Source organism: Aedes aegypti, chromosome 3 (assembly GCF_002204515.2).
Source record: "Aedes aegypti strain LVP_AGWG chromosome 3, AaegL5.0 Primary Assembly, whole genome shotgun sequence".
Classification (NCBI taxonomy): Eukaryota; Metazoa; Arthropoda; class Insecta; order Diptera; family Culicidae; genus Aedes; species Aedes aegypti.
In genome coordinates this window covers 340,442,956-340,462,068 of record NC_035109.1, presented here as the reverse complement: position 1 = coordinate 340,462,068, position 19,113 = coordinate 340,442,956, and the positions used below count along the sequence as shown (strand labels likewise).

Here is a 19,113-nt window from a genome sequence, read left to right as displayed (position 1 = left end):
ATACCGAAACATAATCCATTTCCTGAAACTTTCAAGGAAATCCGACTTAAAATAATTTTTTGGTGAACACTTTTGTCTGGTGCATTTTTTCCAAGTACAGTCCTTAATTCTATCAATTACTGAACTACAGTAAATTTACAGTAAAATGTTGTTTGCTGAAGCCATATCATAAATTTATTTTGCTGTAAGGTGAAAACAATGCGAGAGGTAACTCAAGTCAGATGTGAAAGTATTGTATAATATTGGTCTCAAAATGGGTGCTAGGCATGACGTACCATTGGTACCTCGTGTACTTGAAGGAATAAAATAAACCCCTCTGTGCGGTTCTTGGCCCAGCAAATGCTATCCATACAGAATACGAGCAACCTTTGGGAAGATTGAGTAAACAATCTCGGTGGTCGTATGCTGACAGGGAAGCGGGGTTACTCTTACTTCGTATGTATTTTTCCAAAAACATTTTATGAACTTTGTATACTAAATTTTTACTTTAAATTGTGACATTTTTCAAAAAATACACTGAAAAATCATAGCTAATTTCATCAGCATTGAATCGACCTAAATTTTAAAACAATGTGTCATTATAATCGTAACCTTATATTCTTTGAAGAGCACTCGCGAAATTTTTGCGGAAAAATCTGAAAAGTATTCAAAATCAATGAAACAGTCAGTCATCGTGCAAAAGTTTGGGTTCACCCCTGAGTATGGTGTATCGTGCAAAAGTTTGGGTTCACCTGAACTTACTTAAATCTGTGAAATCTCCAACCAATCATGTACGCGCCATCATTTGTGCTCAAAAAAGCATTAAACTATTAAAATCAGTTGAATATGGCAGAGATATTTACAAAAATGATGTGCGTGCGTGTGGCTCAGGTGAACCCAAACTTTTGCACGATTTGCGAATGAATTTTATTCAGTTTTCTTAAATTTTTTGATTGGATTACTTTCCGGCCTGAATTGGCTTGGGTTTTGTTCGGTTGTTTCTTCAACTCTTTCTTAGCATTACTGCATTTTTGATTCATTAATGTATATCAAACTATGGTATCAGATATAGAGATCTAATCCTCAACAAATGCTTGTATAGCCTCGACTGTCAAAAAATATCTTCATTCTTTGTGTTTTCACCCTTTAACACCTTCAGAATGTCTTGCATCAATAATTCTTCAATATACCACAATATATGTACGTAGAACGAAATTCCTATATTCACGAATAGCACCCAACGCAACGGTCTAATGGTAAAGCTAACTGATCTTGAGACCAATAAGTTTCTTAAAAGCTTTTTGAACATGTGCTTAATCCATAATTCTTCAATAAATAACAAATTGTGCTCGTAGTTATGAAAATCTACAGAGTGATTCCAAGCAACAGCACCAAAATTTGGTAAATTTTTTAATTCATTTTTTTCTATTGAGCTAAAACTTTGCACAGTTTTCCAGTTCCATCTAAATCGTCATTTCCCGATATCAAATCTTCAAGTTGAGTCACGACTAACTTTTCAAAAGGGTGTATGTGAAAATGGTTCAAAAATATTCAAAAAGCTGCACAGCAAAAACGGTTCGTTCGATTGTTAGACAACTAAAGAAACAAAGTTAGACAACTAAATAAAGATTCCAAAAAAAATACACACAGTAAAAAAAATAATTTTGCATTAAAAAACATAATTTTTGACACAAAAACTCAAATATCTCAAAACCCTATCGGAATACTAACGTAATTTTTTGAGGGAAAACGGTCCATTATATTAGCTATCTACCATACAAATTTGGTGATGGTAAACCAATAAACAAAAAAGTTATGACATTTCAAACATGTCACAATTTTCACATTTAATAGAAAAAAAAATTTTTTTTCGGTGTAAATTATTACGGGAACCGCAGTTTGTTGCTGATTTTATTGTTAAGGGCCTTGCGTGAATTAAACAAGTCGTTTTCATGTATTCATTAGTATTATGTATATTATATGTATAAATATTATGTATATGTATAAATATTATATGTATATGTATATATGTATAAATTAAAATGAATTAACAGATTACACGAAATCAAAATTTTTTTTTTTACCAGGATATTTTTTTTAGAGTATGATCGATGAGTTTCTAAATGTTATATATAAACTTTAAAAGTTTTGGATTTGGGTATGCGTTATGAGATCATGAAAACATTTTATTAATACTTATTTATTTATTTATTGTTATTCAATTTTTTTACAATATCGAACACTTTTGCATCATTATCAGTACAGTTCGAGTATAGTTTTGCTTTAATTTTATTTTCTGACAATGGAATGAAACAGTAAAATTTTTAGGTTCCTTGGATCGTTTTCGCGTTATTATATTGCTCGCTGAGCTCTGATGCCGTTAATTCGTACTCTTCAGTAGTAGTAAAACAAAATGATAATTTTGTTAAATCTTCTTCTTTTCTGCGATTCGCCCAATCAAATAGTTCTTTTGCAGTTTTGATTGGATGCTCACGTTCTTTGGCTAAACTTGCTCTTGTGGCCATGCGCTTTATGGTTCCTCCAATAGCATCACAAGGACCTTTGCCATGTGACGTAGCAAAGAAATGCCATTCTGCATCAATTCCGTACTTTGATTTAAATTGACATAGGCTCGAAAAATTCTTACGGTTTTTGTACTGCGATGCTGCCACGGCGTGTATATAGGAAAGGTTTATCACAAAAAAATAGGCATCGCTAAATCTTTCACCATTCGAAAATATAGGTTTTTAGCTTTCATTTGACGTGTTCCCCAAAAAAATCCACCGAGGGATCCCGAACATTTTTTTTTTATTTAAAATTTTTGTTCTTTAGAGTACATTGTTTTTAAAAGTAATCATTGCAAAAGACAGCATCGTTGGATACAAGTTTTATTTCCATATAAAAGTTCATACAATAAATATATATACATATCTATTGAGTTTCATTTTGTAAAAAACAAAACTGTCCTTTGTGATTTTGAGGATTTATTGAGCTATAGGACACTTATTCGATTAGATATGTTGTAAGTTCGACTGTTCACTTATTCACACTGTGGAAGTATATCTAACCGAGCACTGTTTATTTTCATGATTAGAATACATTAAATTTATTCTTCTTCTGTCTGGCATTACACCTCTGCTGGGACATAGCCTGCTTCCCAGCTTAGAGTTCATTGAGTACTTAGTTATTGATTGAGAATTTTCTTTGCCAATCAACCGTTAAAGATTAAAAGTAGAATGAATCAACATTACAACGGCCTACGAATGTAAATGGAATATGGTTAAACGCCCTGTTACCCAAGCCTTAGCAAAAAGCTTAAAAAATCCTTATAAGAATATTATCCAGGCACCCGGAGTAAGTGACACTACACAGACTTTTTTAATAGTATTGAAGTTATTTTGATGTTTTTAGCTTGGAATTTCAAAATTTAATAAGAATATAGTGGAAGATATTTCCTGTTAAATCAAATCATAGAAATAATTCCACCGTGAAAGTGGTTTTCTGACAAGCAGAACATCAATAATACAATTTTCACAATTACTGCAGTAATTAAAACACGTAAGTAGCTTACAAACAAGAAAGTTTTACCATTTTATACTCCTTTTAGATTGATATCATATTCATATAATATATGTATTATGGAGAATAATAAAAAGTTAAATTTCATGTGCCCACTTGCCCCGTAGAGTTGAGTAACTGCAATTTACAGTAGATTTTTATAACTTTATTCTAAGCGTTTCAATATCTCGAAAAGATACCTTCCCATTCGTGCGGACATCAGCGAATACAGGGTGCAATCAAGAGGCTGCATTTATTGGTCGTAGCAAAATGAGCTCCATACAGCATGCATTTTACATTACCTTTTGGAGCTTTTTGGGGGGTTTTGCGATGATAACGACTCAAGAGTCTGCCTTCAGCTCTGCCTCTGTTTCTACAGTAGCTCCATAAACTTAAGTCAAGAGGAGTCAAATTAGAATCTCCAAATTCAAATCATGTGTCCCTTATTTATGTCAGATGTCCATGGAATTTCCGTTGCAGAGACATAATGAACAAACTTCCAAAGATATCGAATTTATCGACTGCTTCGTACTGTTTGAAAAAAAATGACTTATTGATTCTTTTGGTCTGGTCCAAACTGTTAGTACTTACTTGATCATGGAATGGCGTTTCTTGAATCTTGAATAGATTTTCTGTTCCTCAAATGTGGCATTTTTGCTTATTTATGAAGCCAGATTGTGCCTGTTGACCACGATATTTTCAAGGATATAACAGTTGAGTTAACACAACTGCAAGACTATTTTCAATTCAAAGAGTCACTATTTTGTTGTTTTTTATATCATATTAAATGCAGCTAGTGGTATTAATTTGTAAAAATGATTCAAAAGAGCACTATTTCGTATCAATCGTTTGGCAGCGTCCATTTATTACGTAACGCTAAAATTGGAAATTTTTGACCTCCTCATCCCATCCCCCTCCGTAACGTTTTTCCCCCCTCCCCCTAGAGCGTTACGTAGTTTGTGGAATTTTCAGGATAGTTGATTAGATCTCATCGGTCGAGTATATTTTTCTTACACAAAATATAAAAAAAACAATCATGATAGGCGAATCAAATTCTCAGTTAATGAGTAACCGAAGAACTCTTATTTGAGAACCTGGTTTTGTCTCAATAGGGGTGTAATTCCAGAAAGAAGGAAAAGAAAATCAATCTTTTCTAAATATGAACAGATACAGTTTTACACTAGAATCAAATACACACTTAAATCCGAATGCCGATCTCAGCTGTGCAAATCTCGGTAAAAGGTCGTTTGTTGACATCTTAGTAAAAGTGACGTTTGGTAACGTCACCCAAAGGTGCTGTTTTAAGTAAATTTGATGTTAGGCTGACATATCAGTTAAAATTAATTTGCTTACCGCTCAGCTGTGCGGATCATGGTAAAAGAATGAAAATTAGTTGAACTCAACTGAGTGTGTCCTCCACTGTACGAGTAAGTGTCGTATCCCCAAGATCACATAGGACAGTTATGTCTATTACAATATGTAATCTTATATTGAGGTAGGCTACTTGCCTACTAGTAGACTTAGTGGTGGATCCGGGATGGTGGTGATATTTTACTTAATTAAAAGGCTCAATTAAGTGATGATCTGAGACCATCGAATGGAACTGACTGTATTTGGCTGGTCAGGGGTATTTTATACCCGTCCAGCACTTCAAAAGTGTCGCACTACATTTTACAATTACATAGGGTCTATCGGAAGACTTCTGGAGTGATTTGTGCTTTGGTCAGCGCGTGACAATTAAAGTCCATCAAGTGGATGGCTCATAGCAAACGAACATATTGCAATCGAACTGTGCCCCCAATGGGGCGACGGTTCGATGCAGTCTTTCGCGCGCGTAAGCATAACTATTTGGTAGGTGCTATGTGTTAGCACCGAATTTAAATATTGCGCATGGGCACATGTTTTCACAAGTACACCACAATATATCTATGTTATATCAACTTTCATTTAAAATGTGGGCTACCATCGAGCTTGAGAGAAAAAAAATCTGTCTTTTACCATGATTATATTTGAAAATATTGTACTTCAAGGAACAAAAATTTAAAATAAAAAAAAATGTTCGGGATCCCTCGGTGGATTTTTTTGGGGAACCCGTCAAACGAAAGCTAAAAACCTGTATTTTCGAATGCTGAAAGATTTAGCGATGCCTATTTTTTTTGTGATAATATTGTTCTACCAGACACGCCGTGCTGCTCCATCAGACATGAAATATATCTTTCTGATTTCTTTATCCTTATCAACGCGTAAAAAGTTAATCATTTTGGCAATGAACAAATTTACAGATACTGAGTCGTGTCTTAAATCTTTGGAAATTACAATAAAACTAAAATGTTCAATTTGCGTACTTCCATTGAAATAAATAACGAATGGATGAATTGAAGCTTGTTGTACGTTCCAGTGATGAGACTGCACTTCATCTTGCAATACAAAGCTATAGTTTTCAGAAAAATCACAAATGACTAAACATTCACCATCTTGTAATGTATTTTTCGTATTTTTTAAAAAGCGGGATTGCTCTGTTTTAATAAAGTCGTGAGGAATTAAACTTTCTAATTTCAAGCAAAAAAATGACACAAACTCATCTACAGGTTTTACAATAGTTTCTAGGTCACACCTATCCGTGGTCACCCATTGCTCAAATGATAACTGATCAATATAATTTTCTTCAAACTCAGCGAATAAAGTATTTTCCAATGATGAAGAATCTGGACAATCCGAACAAGATCGTAGATAGCAATTTGATGTTGTATTTTCACACAAAAGACTACCATTAACATTTTAATATCCTTTGATAAATTGATTCTTTTCAAACTATGTAAGATTAGGTTAATATTTTCGTGTGTTGTGCACACACAAACATTATGTGTTCCTGAATTGGATAGAAGCTTGCATTGCCTTGGACGAAGGCTTGCAAATGAGGAAAAAATTTTCTTCAGTTACGTACAATAAAAAATATGACACTATCAAGACTTTAGATCACAACACTGGATCACGTCTAACTTTCTAATAGATGCTATAATAGTTATGAATAATTAAATAAAATATCATGAAAACAACTTGTTAACCTCATGTGGTACCCTTAACAAAAAATTCAGCAACAAACTGCGGTCCTAAAAAAAATTAACAATGAAAAAAAAAAATTCACTAAGTGTCAAATTTGTGAAATATTTGAAATGTCATAACTTTTTTGTTTATTGGCTTACCATCACCAAGACAGCTAATATAATGGACCGTTTTCCCTCAAAAAATTACGTTGGTATTCCGATAGGGTTTTGAGATATTTGAGTTTTTGTGACAAAAATGATGTTTTTTAATGCAAAAAAAAATTTTTTTTACTGTGTGTATTTTTTTTGGAATCTTTATTTAGTTGTCTAACTTTGTTTCTTTAGTTGTCTAACAATCGAACGAACCGTTTTTGCTGTACAGCTTTTTGAATATTTTTGAACCATTTTCACATACACCCTTTTGAAAAGTTAGTCGTGACTCAACTTGAAGATTTGATATCGGAAAATGACGATTTAGATGGAACTGAAAAACTGTGCAAAGTTTCAGATATTTTTGAAATGGTCGATCAGAATCGACTTGCATGCCTCCGTGGAATCCCTCTTGGACGAAGGCTTGCAAATAAGGAAAAACCAACCTTAATATTTTCGTTAATTTCCTTGAAGCGTGTATACGCTTCTTTCAAAGTAGTCATCATTAATCGTTTTTGGATTGCTTGACGCTTTCCATCTTTTTTTACAGATACATAATCTTTTTGGCCAGGCATAGCTCTACGTACTTCATCGTCTTCAAAATATTGAATTATTTTTTCTTTTGTCTCATCTGTTAATGAAGTACTCGACCTAGCATTTTTGGTTGCAAGACAGTTATTTTTGAATTGTTTTGCCTCTTTTGCTGTATTTCTATTGGTTTTGAACTCATCAATGGCGTCTTGAATAGACCACGAGCTTGGCAGCATCGACAAAATCAATAATTTTTCTTTCCTTGTCGTGGCTAGATTCGAGAACCTTTCCTTCATATTCATAATTACCTCATCGTAGTCTGTATTTTCCACATCCTCAGGTCCTAATTTGAAGAGGTTTCTTCGTACAGCTTCGTTGATTTCACGGTATTTTTTCTCGGGATAATTGACGTAACCCATCTTCGTCCATTTAATCGGAGTCACTTTTATTCCAGCTATCCCTTCGTTGAAGCGTTCGATGTTGACCTTCTGGATGCACTCATCTTCTGATTGATTTGTTGAAACAGATGTCGCTGATGGTACCGTGGCAAGACTATCTGCATTTGGTACTTCTGGTAACTCTTCAGTTGTTGTCGGTGCATCTAGTAATTCCTCAGTTGTTGTTGTTTTCGAACTTCCTGCAACCTGATCCACCGATGATGTACAGATTGCCCGTTTGTCAACGTTTAAACGGCAGGACGTACAAATGCGTAAATTTGTATTCAATGTAGACATTGGAGCATAACCAGCCGCTTTCAGTTTATCTATGGTGCTTTCGGTGAGATTTCGTAGCTTTTTCGAACACTTTTTTTCTGCAAACGGCCTGCAACAGTTGAGAAAGCGACTACTCATGTTGCTCGTCAGATTTTAATAAATAAAATCACTTTTTAGTTTTTACTGACTAGTTTGGTGTCGTTTGCTTGACTGAAGAAAAATTTTACAATTAAATCTTTTATAACCATAGTGGTAGTATATTTTTAGCTTTTTCGTGAGTATTTTCATGGTATGTACCTTTCATGTTTTTGATGTTGTTGAAGTTACTCGCTTTCTCCCAAATATGATTAACAAAGTCTATTCTCTACCAAGGCGGGTCTATACCCAGGTGTAATCAGATTTTAACTTTGTGGAGAAAACCAGCGCCGAGAAAACCGACCTGCTTTACGTATACTAGATCACCTGGGTATAGACCCGCCTTGTTCTCTACGAGGTAAACTTTTTGCAGGTAAACTAGTCGTATACCTGTATAGAAAACTTTTTTTTGTAGCTTTTGTCTTCAATATTAGATTTCTTATAGGTTTCTTTTATCAAAAGGTTTCAACACTATTGAGAGAATTTTTCTTCAGTTACGTACAATAAAAATATGACACTATCAAGACTTTAGATCACAACACTGGATCGCGTCTAACTTTCTAATAGATGCTATAATAGTTATGAATAATTAAATAAAATATCATGAAAACAACTTGTTAACCTCATGTGGTACCCTTAACAAAAAATTCAGCAACAAACTGCGGTCCTAAAAAAAATTAACAATGAAAAAAAAAAAAATTTCACTATGTGTCAAATTTGTGAAATATTTGAAATGTCATAACTTTTTTGTTTATTGGCTTACCATCACCAAATTTTTATGGTAGATAGCTAATATAATGGACCGTTTTCCCTCAAAAAATTACGTTGGTATTCCGATAGGGTTTTGAGATATTTGAGTTTTTGTGACAAAAATGATGTTTTTTAACGCAAAAAAAAATTTTTTTTACTGTTTGTATTTTTTTTGGAATCTTTATTTAGTTGTCTAACTTTGTTTCTTTAGTTGTCTAACAATCGAACGAACCGTTTTTGCTGTGCAGCTTTTTGAATATTTTTGAACCATTTTCACATACACCCTTTTGAAAAGTTAGTCGTGACTCAACTTGAAGATTTGATATCGGAAAATGACGATTTAGATGGAACTGAAAAACTGTGCAAAGTTTCAGATATTTTTGAAATGGTCGATCAGAATCGACTTGCATCACACATGTTAAACTGCGTCATACCAGTAGAGATTTTTGTTTTTTATTTTTTCTCAACTGATTGCGTTTACGTAATTAAATGCAAATACGTATATGCGATTATCCGAAACGATTCAAACCCCTTTACTGATGATATAAGTTCAACTGATAAACACTGCCTAACTAGCCATGCCAGTTTCAAGCATAACACCCACACTTGACTTATGCCTTAGAATGTTACTAGGAAACATCCTACCATTTTGAGCTTCAAGCATTCATTTTAAATGCTTCATGGTATCTAGCTCAATCTACCTATATTGGTTGTGGTTCGATAACTCGATTGTTTTCCAGGGCAATTGTAGTACCGGCAATGATTTATCCAATTATGTTAGAAATTGTTGCCATAATTTCCGAGAGCAGTTCTTATGCTAGACGTTCCCAATGGAACTAAAGCAGCAGTTCGCATTCTGTTCGATGAAGCATGAAGCAATTATTCACGTACGCTGCGATCAAAGCTTTTGGCTTTGATTGATGCGGACGACGACGTGGAGCGAATTAATTACCACCCAGGATGGTTACGTAAATTAACCTTGATTCGGTGCAATCTGCTTTGTTGGCCGACTTGGTTATCCACTCCGCATGTTCGGTTTGACTGATTGGATGCTGAGAAGAGCTATCAGCATCACCTGCGTAGGCGTGAATTAGGCATTTCATGTTGCTTCAAATCTATGCTTAATGAGAATGGTTGGACTGCCGGAGGCACTCGGTATATAGCAATCGAGCCATCAAGTGCAAAGTGGTATGCGAAACGGTCTTGATGGAAAGCACAAACTCTATATGTATTTTGGATGGTTCTATAATCAATTCCAGAAAACAATTGTTGTGTAATGATTCATTACGAAACTCAAAAAGGTTGCGTATTGAGAAAGCGTTGCGTAATGAATCATTACAGCACTGATTTCAGTGCAGAAAAGTAGGCCGTTTTATGACAGATTGGCGTGATGAAAAAACAGCCTATTACGATGAGAAATTACAAAAAAAAACTTTTACACTCCGGCATCGAAAAAAACGAACGAAACTTCTGGATTCGTGGTATTCGGTTTGTAAAGGACGAACAATTGAATGACGAATTCTTATGATGTTTTCAATCCCAAGGTTTCCAATCATTGAATCCCCCACCGTTAACAATCTAACAGAAATCTTCTCTTCCTATGCAGATTGAAGTTAAAGAGCCCAACAAGACCTTAATCCATATAATAATCGTGAACAAAATCTCGAAATTGCTTATCACCCTTACCCGCCAATCTTCATTCACATTTTTCATTAGTCCAAATGATTGCAATTTCCTTGTTTCTCCGAAGCTCCTCACGAAATCTCTCTTGAAGTACCAAAATCCGCAGTCGCATTTCACTTCATCATCATCAGAATTTCTTTATTATTGGCATCCGCCGCCTTCTGATTCCATAGTAGGACTGATGTTCAATATTTCTCGCTTCCGCCTGCTAATAGAGACCAATTGGAATTGGCACAGATTGATATTGATCACGAAAATATGAGACTCTACTGAACACGACGTCAAAGATGGGCTCCATTGTTGGGCATAAATGGCACTCTTCTCTGCACAAGTCGTCGCCCCTCCTATCTACCGGATCCGGACTTACATTCGATTCGAAATCAATTCCCGGTATTGGCATCCGGGCGGGCATATGATGGAATAATTCAAATCAGCTGTCATTATTTGTTGAAAAGAAATGGATTAAACCATTTAAAACGCGAGTTTAACTTTTCCCTCCATTTCGAGTGTAACGTTATTTGTGGTCGTGCCTCTCAAGTTAGCCCCAGTACAATTTTTAAGAGTACTTCAAGATTTGCTTTAAATCTAACTAATTTTTTGTAAAAGTTTTGAAATCTTTCTTCAAAATTTTCTGAACACAGCAGAATAGCATTGCTTGTCACTCTAGAAAGCAAGTGCTAAGTAGTTTCATTGTGTTGATGAACTTCGCCAATACCATGTCTCCTGTAAAACACATAAAATTTGACATTATCATATAATATCCAAAACATTTCTGGAAATTTGGGGTTTTGCTGCCAATTTTAGATAACTTATGAAAGTAATATATTCTCGACACTCCTAAAACCCAACTTTGTGCATATTCTCACAAAAAATTCTTGAGGTAGTCTTGAAATATCCGGGTGAAAATTGGAAATTCTCGTGAGTATACATGGAAGAATTTTACGAGAGATTTCTAAGAAAACACTTGGAGGTTTCGTTGAGAGATTCTTCTTCTTTTTTTTGCATTACGTCCCCACCGGGACAGAGTCTGCTACTCAGATTAGCGTTCTAAGAGAACTTCCACAGTTCTTAATAGCTCTTGATAAATATGTATTATTATAGTCTTGTTATGTGATTCTGATCGGAGTATCTATTATTTCTGATTGTCAAGACCTTTGAGTTGCATAAAAAATGTGTGGCAGATTCCCCCACAGAATTTGTTGAGAACTGTTCATAATCTCCAAGAAGTTAATCATTACGAAATCTTTTTATGAATAGGAATATTCAAATATAATATCACTTTCCGTATAAACCAGTTGAATTAAAAATCTATTGTCAGACGCCATTGCCTCCCTCTGGCTATGTCCATGTTAGCTATGATATTGGAGCGATTGGAAACAATATTCAAATTCAAAATAAATTAAATTAAACACAAGTTATGAAAATCTTTCAGGCATCGAAAAGGATCAGCGTCATACATCGAACGAAACTTCAAATAAAGCTATTAGCCTCAATCAGAGCACGTAGCAATTCCTTGTTGCCCAACGTCCGATAAACATCTCCTACGAACAGAAATAAACAGCGAAACAAACACATTTGCTCAAGCACCCGGAGGAAAGCAAAATCCCCATCAAGATCCTCATAAACATTGGCATAATTGAGTTTTCATTAATTTGCTGACTAACAAAAGGCACATCAAATGAGGCTCTCATCCTGTTGGAGATGATGCCTCCCTTCCCCTACATACACGCCAAAGCCAAAAGTTTCCACACTCATCCGCCGAGACTTCCCGTGGGCTGACCAGTAGGGTGTCCTATAATGATTAAACCACAAAACCCCAAAATTTGTTCATTTGGAGCCCCAGAAGCTACCGTGAAAATTTGAGCTTGTTCTTGAGACAAAGTTTCGTTTCGATTTTCTATTGATATGTGGATACAGACATTTTACACATTTGTTATAATTAGCTTGAATATCTTCAACGTGATTTTTGAAAGGTAATTTTTTATCTAGCCCTAGGTACCTAACTTCATCTGAGGAATTTATACGAACCCCTCTCATCGTGACAATAAGTCTACTTAAAGGATTCAAATGAAGAGCTTTTGGTTTATGTGAAAATATCATAAATTGAGTTTTTAAAACTTTAGGAGAAATCTTCCATTTTTGCAAGTATGAAAAAAAAATTTCAAACTTTTTTGCAATCGACTACAGATGACACGCAGGCTTCGTCCTTTGGCGGAAAGGCCTGTGTCATCCGCAAACAAAGATTTTTGACATCCCTGAGGTAACTCAGGTAAGTCAGATGTGAAAATATTGTATAATATTGGTCCCAAAATGCTGCCTTGAGGAACACCAGCTCTCACAGGAAGGCTTCCAGACTTAGACTTCTGATAATTACCCTGAAGTGTACGATATGACAGATAACTTTGAATTATTCTAACAATGTTTGTCGAAAAATAAAAGTTTTTTTTTAATTTTACAATTAAGCGTTCATGCCTTCAATAGTGTTTATCAAATGCTTTTTCTATGGTTTTTTTATAAGATCAGTTCATGTCGGAATCCAAACAGTTCATTGGCAGAAATGGAATGTTTGTTAATATTGACCATCATTCTGTATAAAATTACCTTTTAAAAAATTTTACTGTTGGAGGAAAGTAAACTGATTGGAAAGTAGCTAGCTTCGGCAGAATGGTTGTCCAGTTTTGAAATTGGTTTATCCTGAAGGCCTGAAATATATCATCAATGAATGATAAGCTACTCTCTGAAAGTTTCTTGATTAGGATGTAGATAATTCCATCATCGTCAGGGGCTTCGATATTTAGGGTTTTTTTTAAGTAAAGGTTCTCACTTCTTCCAAATCAGTCTCCCAGGAATTTTCGAAAACGTTCTATTGATTGAAAATGGTTTCAAAATCCTAATCAACTTGATTTTCAACGGGGCTAGTGAGTTTGGGGTGTAACTTTTGTAGCTTGATCATTATCGGCCACCCTACTGCCCATGGTCTGACCAGTCTACCTCGACACGGCAGCAGTCACATAAAAGCACATAAACATCTCCTTAATAATCCTCTTTTCATCCTCCTTTATTTCAGACCGGCCAACTTTCATTGCTGGGGAAAAGTCCTTCCCTGCTGCTATCCAGGGGAAGCCAAGTGAAGTGAAATTGTGGCGCGCACACTCACACATAGTGGAGGTCCTACGACTAGATAAAAACCCCTCGGGTTTAGAGATCCAAAAGAACTTGATCAAAGTCTCCAACTGAGTAATAATTATTTCCACAAGCCACTGACTGAGACGGCCAGGAACGGCACTCTAGAGGAACGCTTTTTGGTAAGACTTACAGAGGCGATTGACCGAAGTCGTGTCTTTTTTTTTGTGCCGGACAGGAAAAGGAGCTAGTTTTAGTGCAAAAGGAAGTGAAACAGCCAGGCAGGAGCCACACCGGAATGAAGGGCCGACATCTGAGAAGGCGCTTCAGCCTGCAGCCATCCTTCATGAAGGATGACAGCCCGGAGGACAGACCGAAGCGGGAAAAGTAAGTTTTTAATTATTCCAATACATTCCTTCGAAATGCAAAAACTTAAGCATATATTTGAATGTAGAAAAACTTTCGGCTTTAAGCGAAGTATACACATCAACAGAAAAGTAATCGCCTATCTCGATGCGTGGGAAATTTCTTGCAAGAAATGCTCAAGAAAAGCATTTTATTTAATCGCAGTACGCAGATGAAAAGAAATGTCAATTCAAATGGAGCTCACTGTAGGAAATTTCTTGACCATTTCTTGGGCAGAAATTTTTACTTTTCTTGAGCGGAACAGCATACTTAGCTTTAGTCAAGATTTATTTTTAAGCCTTTGAAAATGATAACCTTTATAAATAAAAATGGAATGGTGTTTGTATGTCACGCAATGACTTGAGCACGAGTCAACATATTCCCACAATTCTATCACTGTTGCATGGAACAAGGACTTGTTTGTCATGAATATTTTATTATTGAAATCTACCGTGAAGGTTGAATAAAATAATTATACAAATTTGATGTTTTTATGGGGTTTTTTGCATACCCTACTAGGCAGTACAACGCTTGCCGGGATAACTAGTTACCTATAAATTTACATGTTTGTTAATAAACTTAATATAATTTTTAAAGCACTTCTCGTGCCAACAGCAGATCAAACATTGCATACTGCTCAAAACCATAAGAATCCATAAAATTATTCGACATTTGTTCAAAAGTTTTAACAATGGATGTCCTTTGTATTTTGATAGTTCTATATGACGAATTCCATCCAGAATGACAGGTGAGCATTAGAAATCGTGCAGGATAGCCTTTGATTTGGATTTCTTCACTAGTATCATTTCAAACATTACATTCATTTCTTATATCTAGGTGTTCTGTGTTATTAGACAACACTATCATCCTAATTTGGTAAAACAAATTTAAGATTTTATTAACATTTTTTTAACAACATATTACATTTCATTTGCCGTAGCAGTTCAATTGTTTTTACAGATGAGTTGATTTCACCTGCTTATAAGAAAAAAAAAACACATTTTTAATTTACTAAACCTAACTTAACCTAAACATATAACGCATTAATCATGGCAATAGAAGATTGCGACGATTTTTCCCTGAAATCATTAATTATTTTATTTGACATTTGTTCTTGAAACATTGGAACATTCTATATCATTCTATGGATATTCTATGTAACTCATTGGTACTTTACCAGGGAGGAAGCCTCAGAATCATTTTCAAAATTTTATTTTGAATTCTCTGCAGAGCTTTATTCCTGGTATTACAACAGCTAGTCCATATTGGTACAACATACAACATGGCTGGCCTGAAAATTTGTTTGAATATCAAAAGCTTGTTCTTAAGACAAAGTTTTGATTTTCTATTAATAAGGGGATAGAGACATTTTACATATTTATTACACTTGGCTTGAATGCCCTCAATGTGATTTTTGAAAGTTAAATTCTTATCTAGCATGAGCCCTAGATACTTAACTTCATCTGACCAATTTATTGGAACCCCTCTCATCGTGACAACATGTCTACTTGAAGGTTTCAAATAAAGAGCTTTTGGTTTATGTGGGAATATTATTAGTTGAGTTTTGGAAGCATTAGGAGAAATCTTCCATTTTTGCAAGTATGAAGAAAAAATATCCAAACTTTTTTGCAATCGACTACAGATGACACGCAGGCTTTGTCCTTTAGCGGAGAGGCCTGTGTCATCCGCAAACAAAGATTTTTAACATCCCTGAGGTAACTCAGGTAAGTCAGATGTGAAAATATTGTATAAAATTGGTCCCAAAATGCTGCCTTGAGGAACACCAGCTCTTACAGGAAGTCTTTCAGATCTGGAGTTCTGATAATTAACCTGAAGTGTACGATTTGACAGATAACTTTGAATTATTCTAACAATGTATGTTGGAAAAATAAAGTTTTTTTTTAATTTTACGATCAAACCTGCATGGCAAACACTGTCGAATGCTTTTTCTATGTCTAGAAGAGCAAGACCAGTAGAATAGCCTTCAGATATGTTGGAACGGATCAAATTTGTCACACGTAAAAGTTGATGAGTGGTCGAATGTCCATGGCGGAATCCGAACTATTCATTGGCAAAAATTGAATTTTCGTTGATGTGGGTCATCACTCTGTTCAAAATGACATTTTCAAAAAATTTACTGATGCAGGAAAGCAAACTGATTGGACGATAGCTAGTAGCTTCTGCAGGATTTTTGTCTGGTTTTAAAATCGGAACAACCTTAGCATTTTTCCATTTGTCAGGAAAATATGCTAATTGAAAACATTTGTTAAATATATCAACTAAAAATGATAAGCTTCTTTCTAGAAGTTTCTTGATGAGGATGTAGAAAATTCCATCATCGTCAGGAGCTTTCATATATTTTTTTTTTTTATTATAATTCTCACTTCTTCCAAATCAGTCTCACATGCATTTTCGAAAACGTTCTCTTGATTGAGAATATTTTCGAAGCCCTGAGTAACTTGATTTTCAATTGGACTAGTAAGTCTTAAATTAAAATTGTGCGCGCTTTTAAACTGCATAGCTAGTTTTTGAGATTTTTCGTAATTAGTTAGTAATGATTTGTTTTCCTCTTTCAATGCCGGTATTGGCTTCTGAGGTTTTTTCAAGATTTTCGATAATTTCCAAAAGGGCTTAGAGCCAGGGTCCAATTGAGATATCTTATTTTCAAAATGTTTGTTTCCTAATTGCGCAAAACGTTTCTTGATTTCTTTCTGCAAATCCTGCCATATAATTTTCATAGCAGGATCGCGAGTGCGTTGAAATTGCCTTCTCTTCACGTTTTTAATGCGGATCAAGAGTTTGAGAACATCGTTTATAATCACGGATTCAAACTTTACTTCACATTTTGGAATTGCAATGCTTCTGGCTTCAACAATGGAATTTGTTAAAGTTTCAAGAGCATTGTCAATATCAAGTTTTGTTTGTAATGAAATATTAACATCAAGATTAGAGTCAACATACGTTTCATATATATTCCAGTCGGCTCGAAAATAATTGAAAGTGGAGCTGATAGGATTGAGAATCGCTTTATGGGATATTTGAAATGTAACAGGGACATGATCAGAATCAAAATCAGCATGAGTAATCAGTTGGCTAGAAAGATGACTAGAGTCGGTTAAGACCAAATCAATCGTAGATGGATTTCTAGAAGAGGAAAAACACGTAGGGCTATCAGTGTATTGAATTGAGAAATATCCTGGAAAGCACTCATCAAATAAAATTCTGCCGTTGGAACTACTTTGAGAATTATTCCATGACCGATGTTCGGCATTAAAGTCACCAATGACAAAACATTTTGACTTATTGCGAGTCAATTTCCGCAAGTCAGTTTTGAGCAAATTAACTTGCTGTCCAGAGCATTGAAAAGGCAAATAGGCAGCTATGAAAGTATATTTACCAAACTGTATTTCAACAGAAACACCTAAAGTTTCAAAAATTTAGTTTCAAATGACGAAATCAGTTGGTGTTTTATACGCCTATGAATGATGATTGCAACTCCCCCACATGCCCCATCAAGTCGATCGTTACGATAAACAAAAAAGTTAGGATCTATTATGAGTTTTGATCCAGGTTTTAAATACGCTTCGGTAATAATTGCTATATGCACGTTATTAACCGTAAGAAAATTAAACAGCTCGTCATCTTTACCATTCAAAGAACGAGCATTTCAATTTAAAATATTTAAGTTATTATTTGGATCCATTAGAAAAACGTAATCCAATAACAATTTGATTTGTAAATTTTACACCAACTGGGACTGCTTCAGTCATAGTGGTGGCTTTGAACATTGCATCAATCATTAGATTCAATTGTTCAGTTAGAAAATTAAAATCAGAGGCAGGCATCACTTGAAGTGGGTACATTATCTGATAATTTCCCATTAGAATTGTCGGTAGACGAAGAAGCGCAGTAGGAGTTACCTGTGGCGGTAAGGTTTTTTTCCAATTGATTTGAAACAAATAGAATGGGTATTCATAGTACAAATAGGGGAGGAGTTCAAATTACCTGCAACGATATCGGCAGAGGATTTTCCGTGGGTAGATACATTCGAAATTGAAAGATTCGAACAGATTAAAATAAGTTCGTGAATGAGCATGATTACAGGGTGTCCGCAAATTATCCGTACAAACTTTGAAGACATGGCTCTATACAATCAAGCATAATAAATTCAATATTCTTGCATGGTTTTAAATATTGGCTTATTATATTCTTAAGAAGTAAGTGTGACACATTTTCGATTTCAAATAATTGCACAACCAACCCAAATGTATTGAGGTGTCTTAAAGGGAGCTGTTTTCCGAGCTTTATAACGGAAGAGAAATGTCCTTACAACTCACTGGATTTGAACCGTAAAATTTTCTATTTCCAGTCTAACTTGAAGCCACTAATCTGTAGATTACTTCAAACAATAATAGGACATTTGGATTTATCTCTTTTAGGTTTTAGGAATAACACATCTCCAGTATGACTAGCGGCCCTCAGGAAAAACGTCTCCGTAAAATTTAAATTTGCCTATCTCAGTAACAAGCAATTATTTCGAAATTGTTTAAAGTTGTATTTTGTGTTAACGTATAGAAATATTATAAAAGGTACATGGACATTGATTTTTCATTGTTTTCAATGCGTGATCATCTTTCCAATATTTTGCTGTTCGGATAATTTGCGGACACCCTGTATGATCTTCCTGATGGGTATGATTCATGATCAAGCGTTCGTTAACTGAAAAATGAGCATTGTTCGATACTCTACCAGGCAAATTCCGGAAACGACCGTTATCGTAACGGATATTATCTTTCATCTGCCTGGCACGAGCCTCAATGATTCTCTTGCGTGAAGGGTAATTCCAAAAATTGGACTTATGATTGTTCCCGCAAGTTTAGCATATAAACTTGGTGGTATCTTCCTTCACTGGACTAACGTCCTTAGCGTGAGAAGAAACTCCGCAAATCATGCATTTAGCATCCATGCGACAATTTTTTGTACCATGACCCCACTTTTGGCACCGTCGGCACTGAGTGGGGTTCTGGTAATTTCCTCCAGGT

General features: G+C 35.0%; 1 protein-coding gene across 2 annotated transcripts in view; it reads left to right on the top strand.

Annotated features, from left to right (window-relative positions):
• Window positions 1–19,113, top strand: part of LOC5577758 (ras-related protein Rap-1b) — a 436,890-nt gene that overhangs the window by 347,097 nt on the left and 70,680 nt on the right. For both annotated transcript variants that reach the window (XM_021849004.1, XM_021849005.1), the window contains exon 4: window positions 13,611–14,053. In XM_021849004.1, coding sequence (XP_021704696.1) covers window positions 13,965–14,053 — 89 coding nt within the window. In that variant the 5' untranslated portion in view covers window positions 13,611–13,964. The remainder of the gene's footprint in view (window positions 1–13,610; window positions 14,054–19,113) is intronic.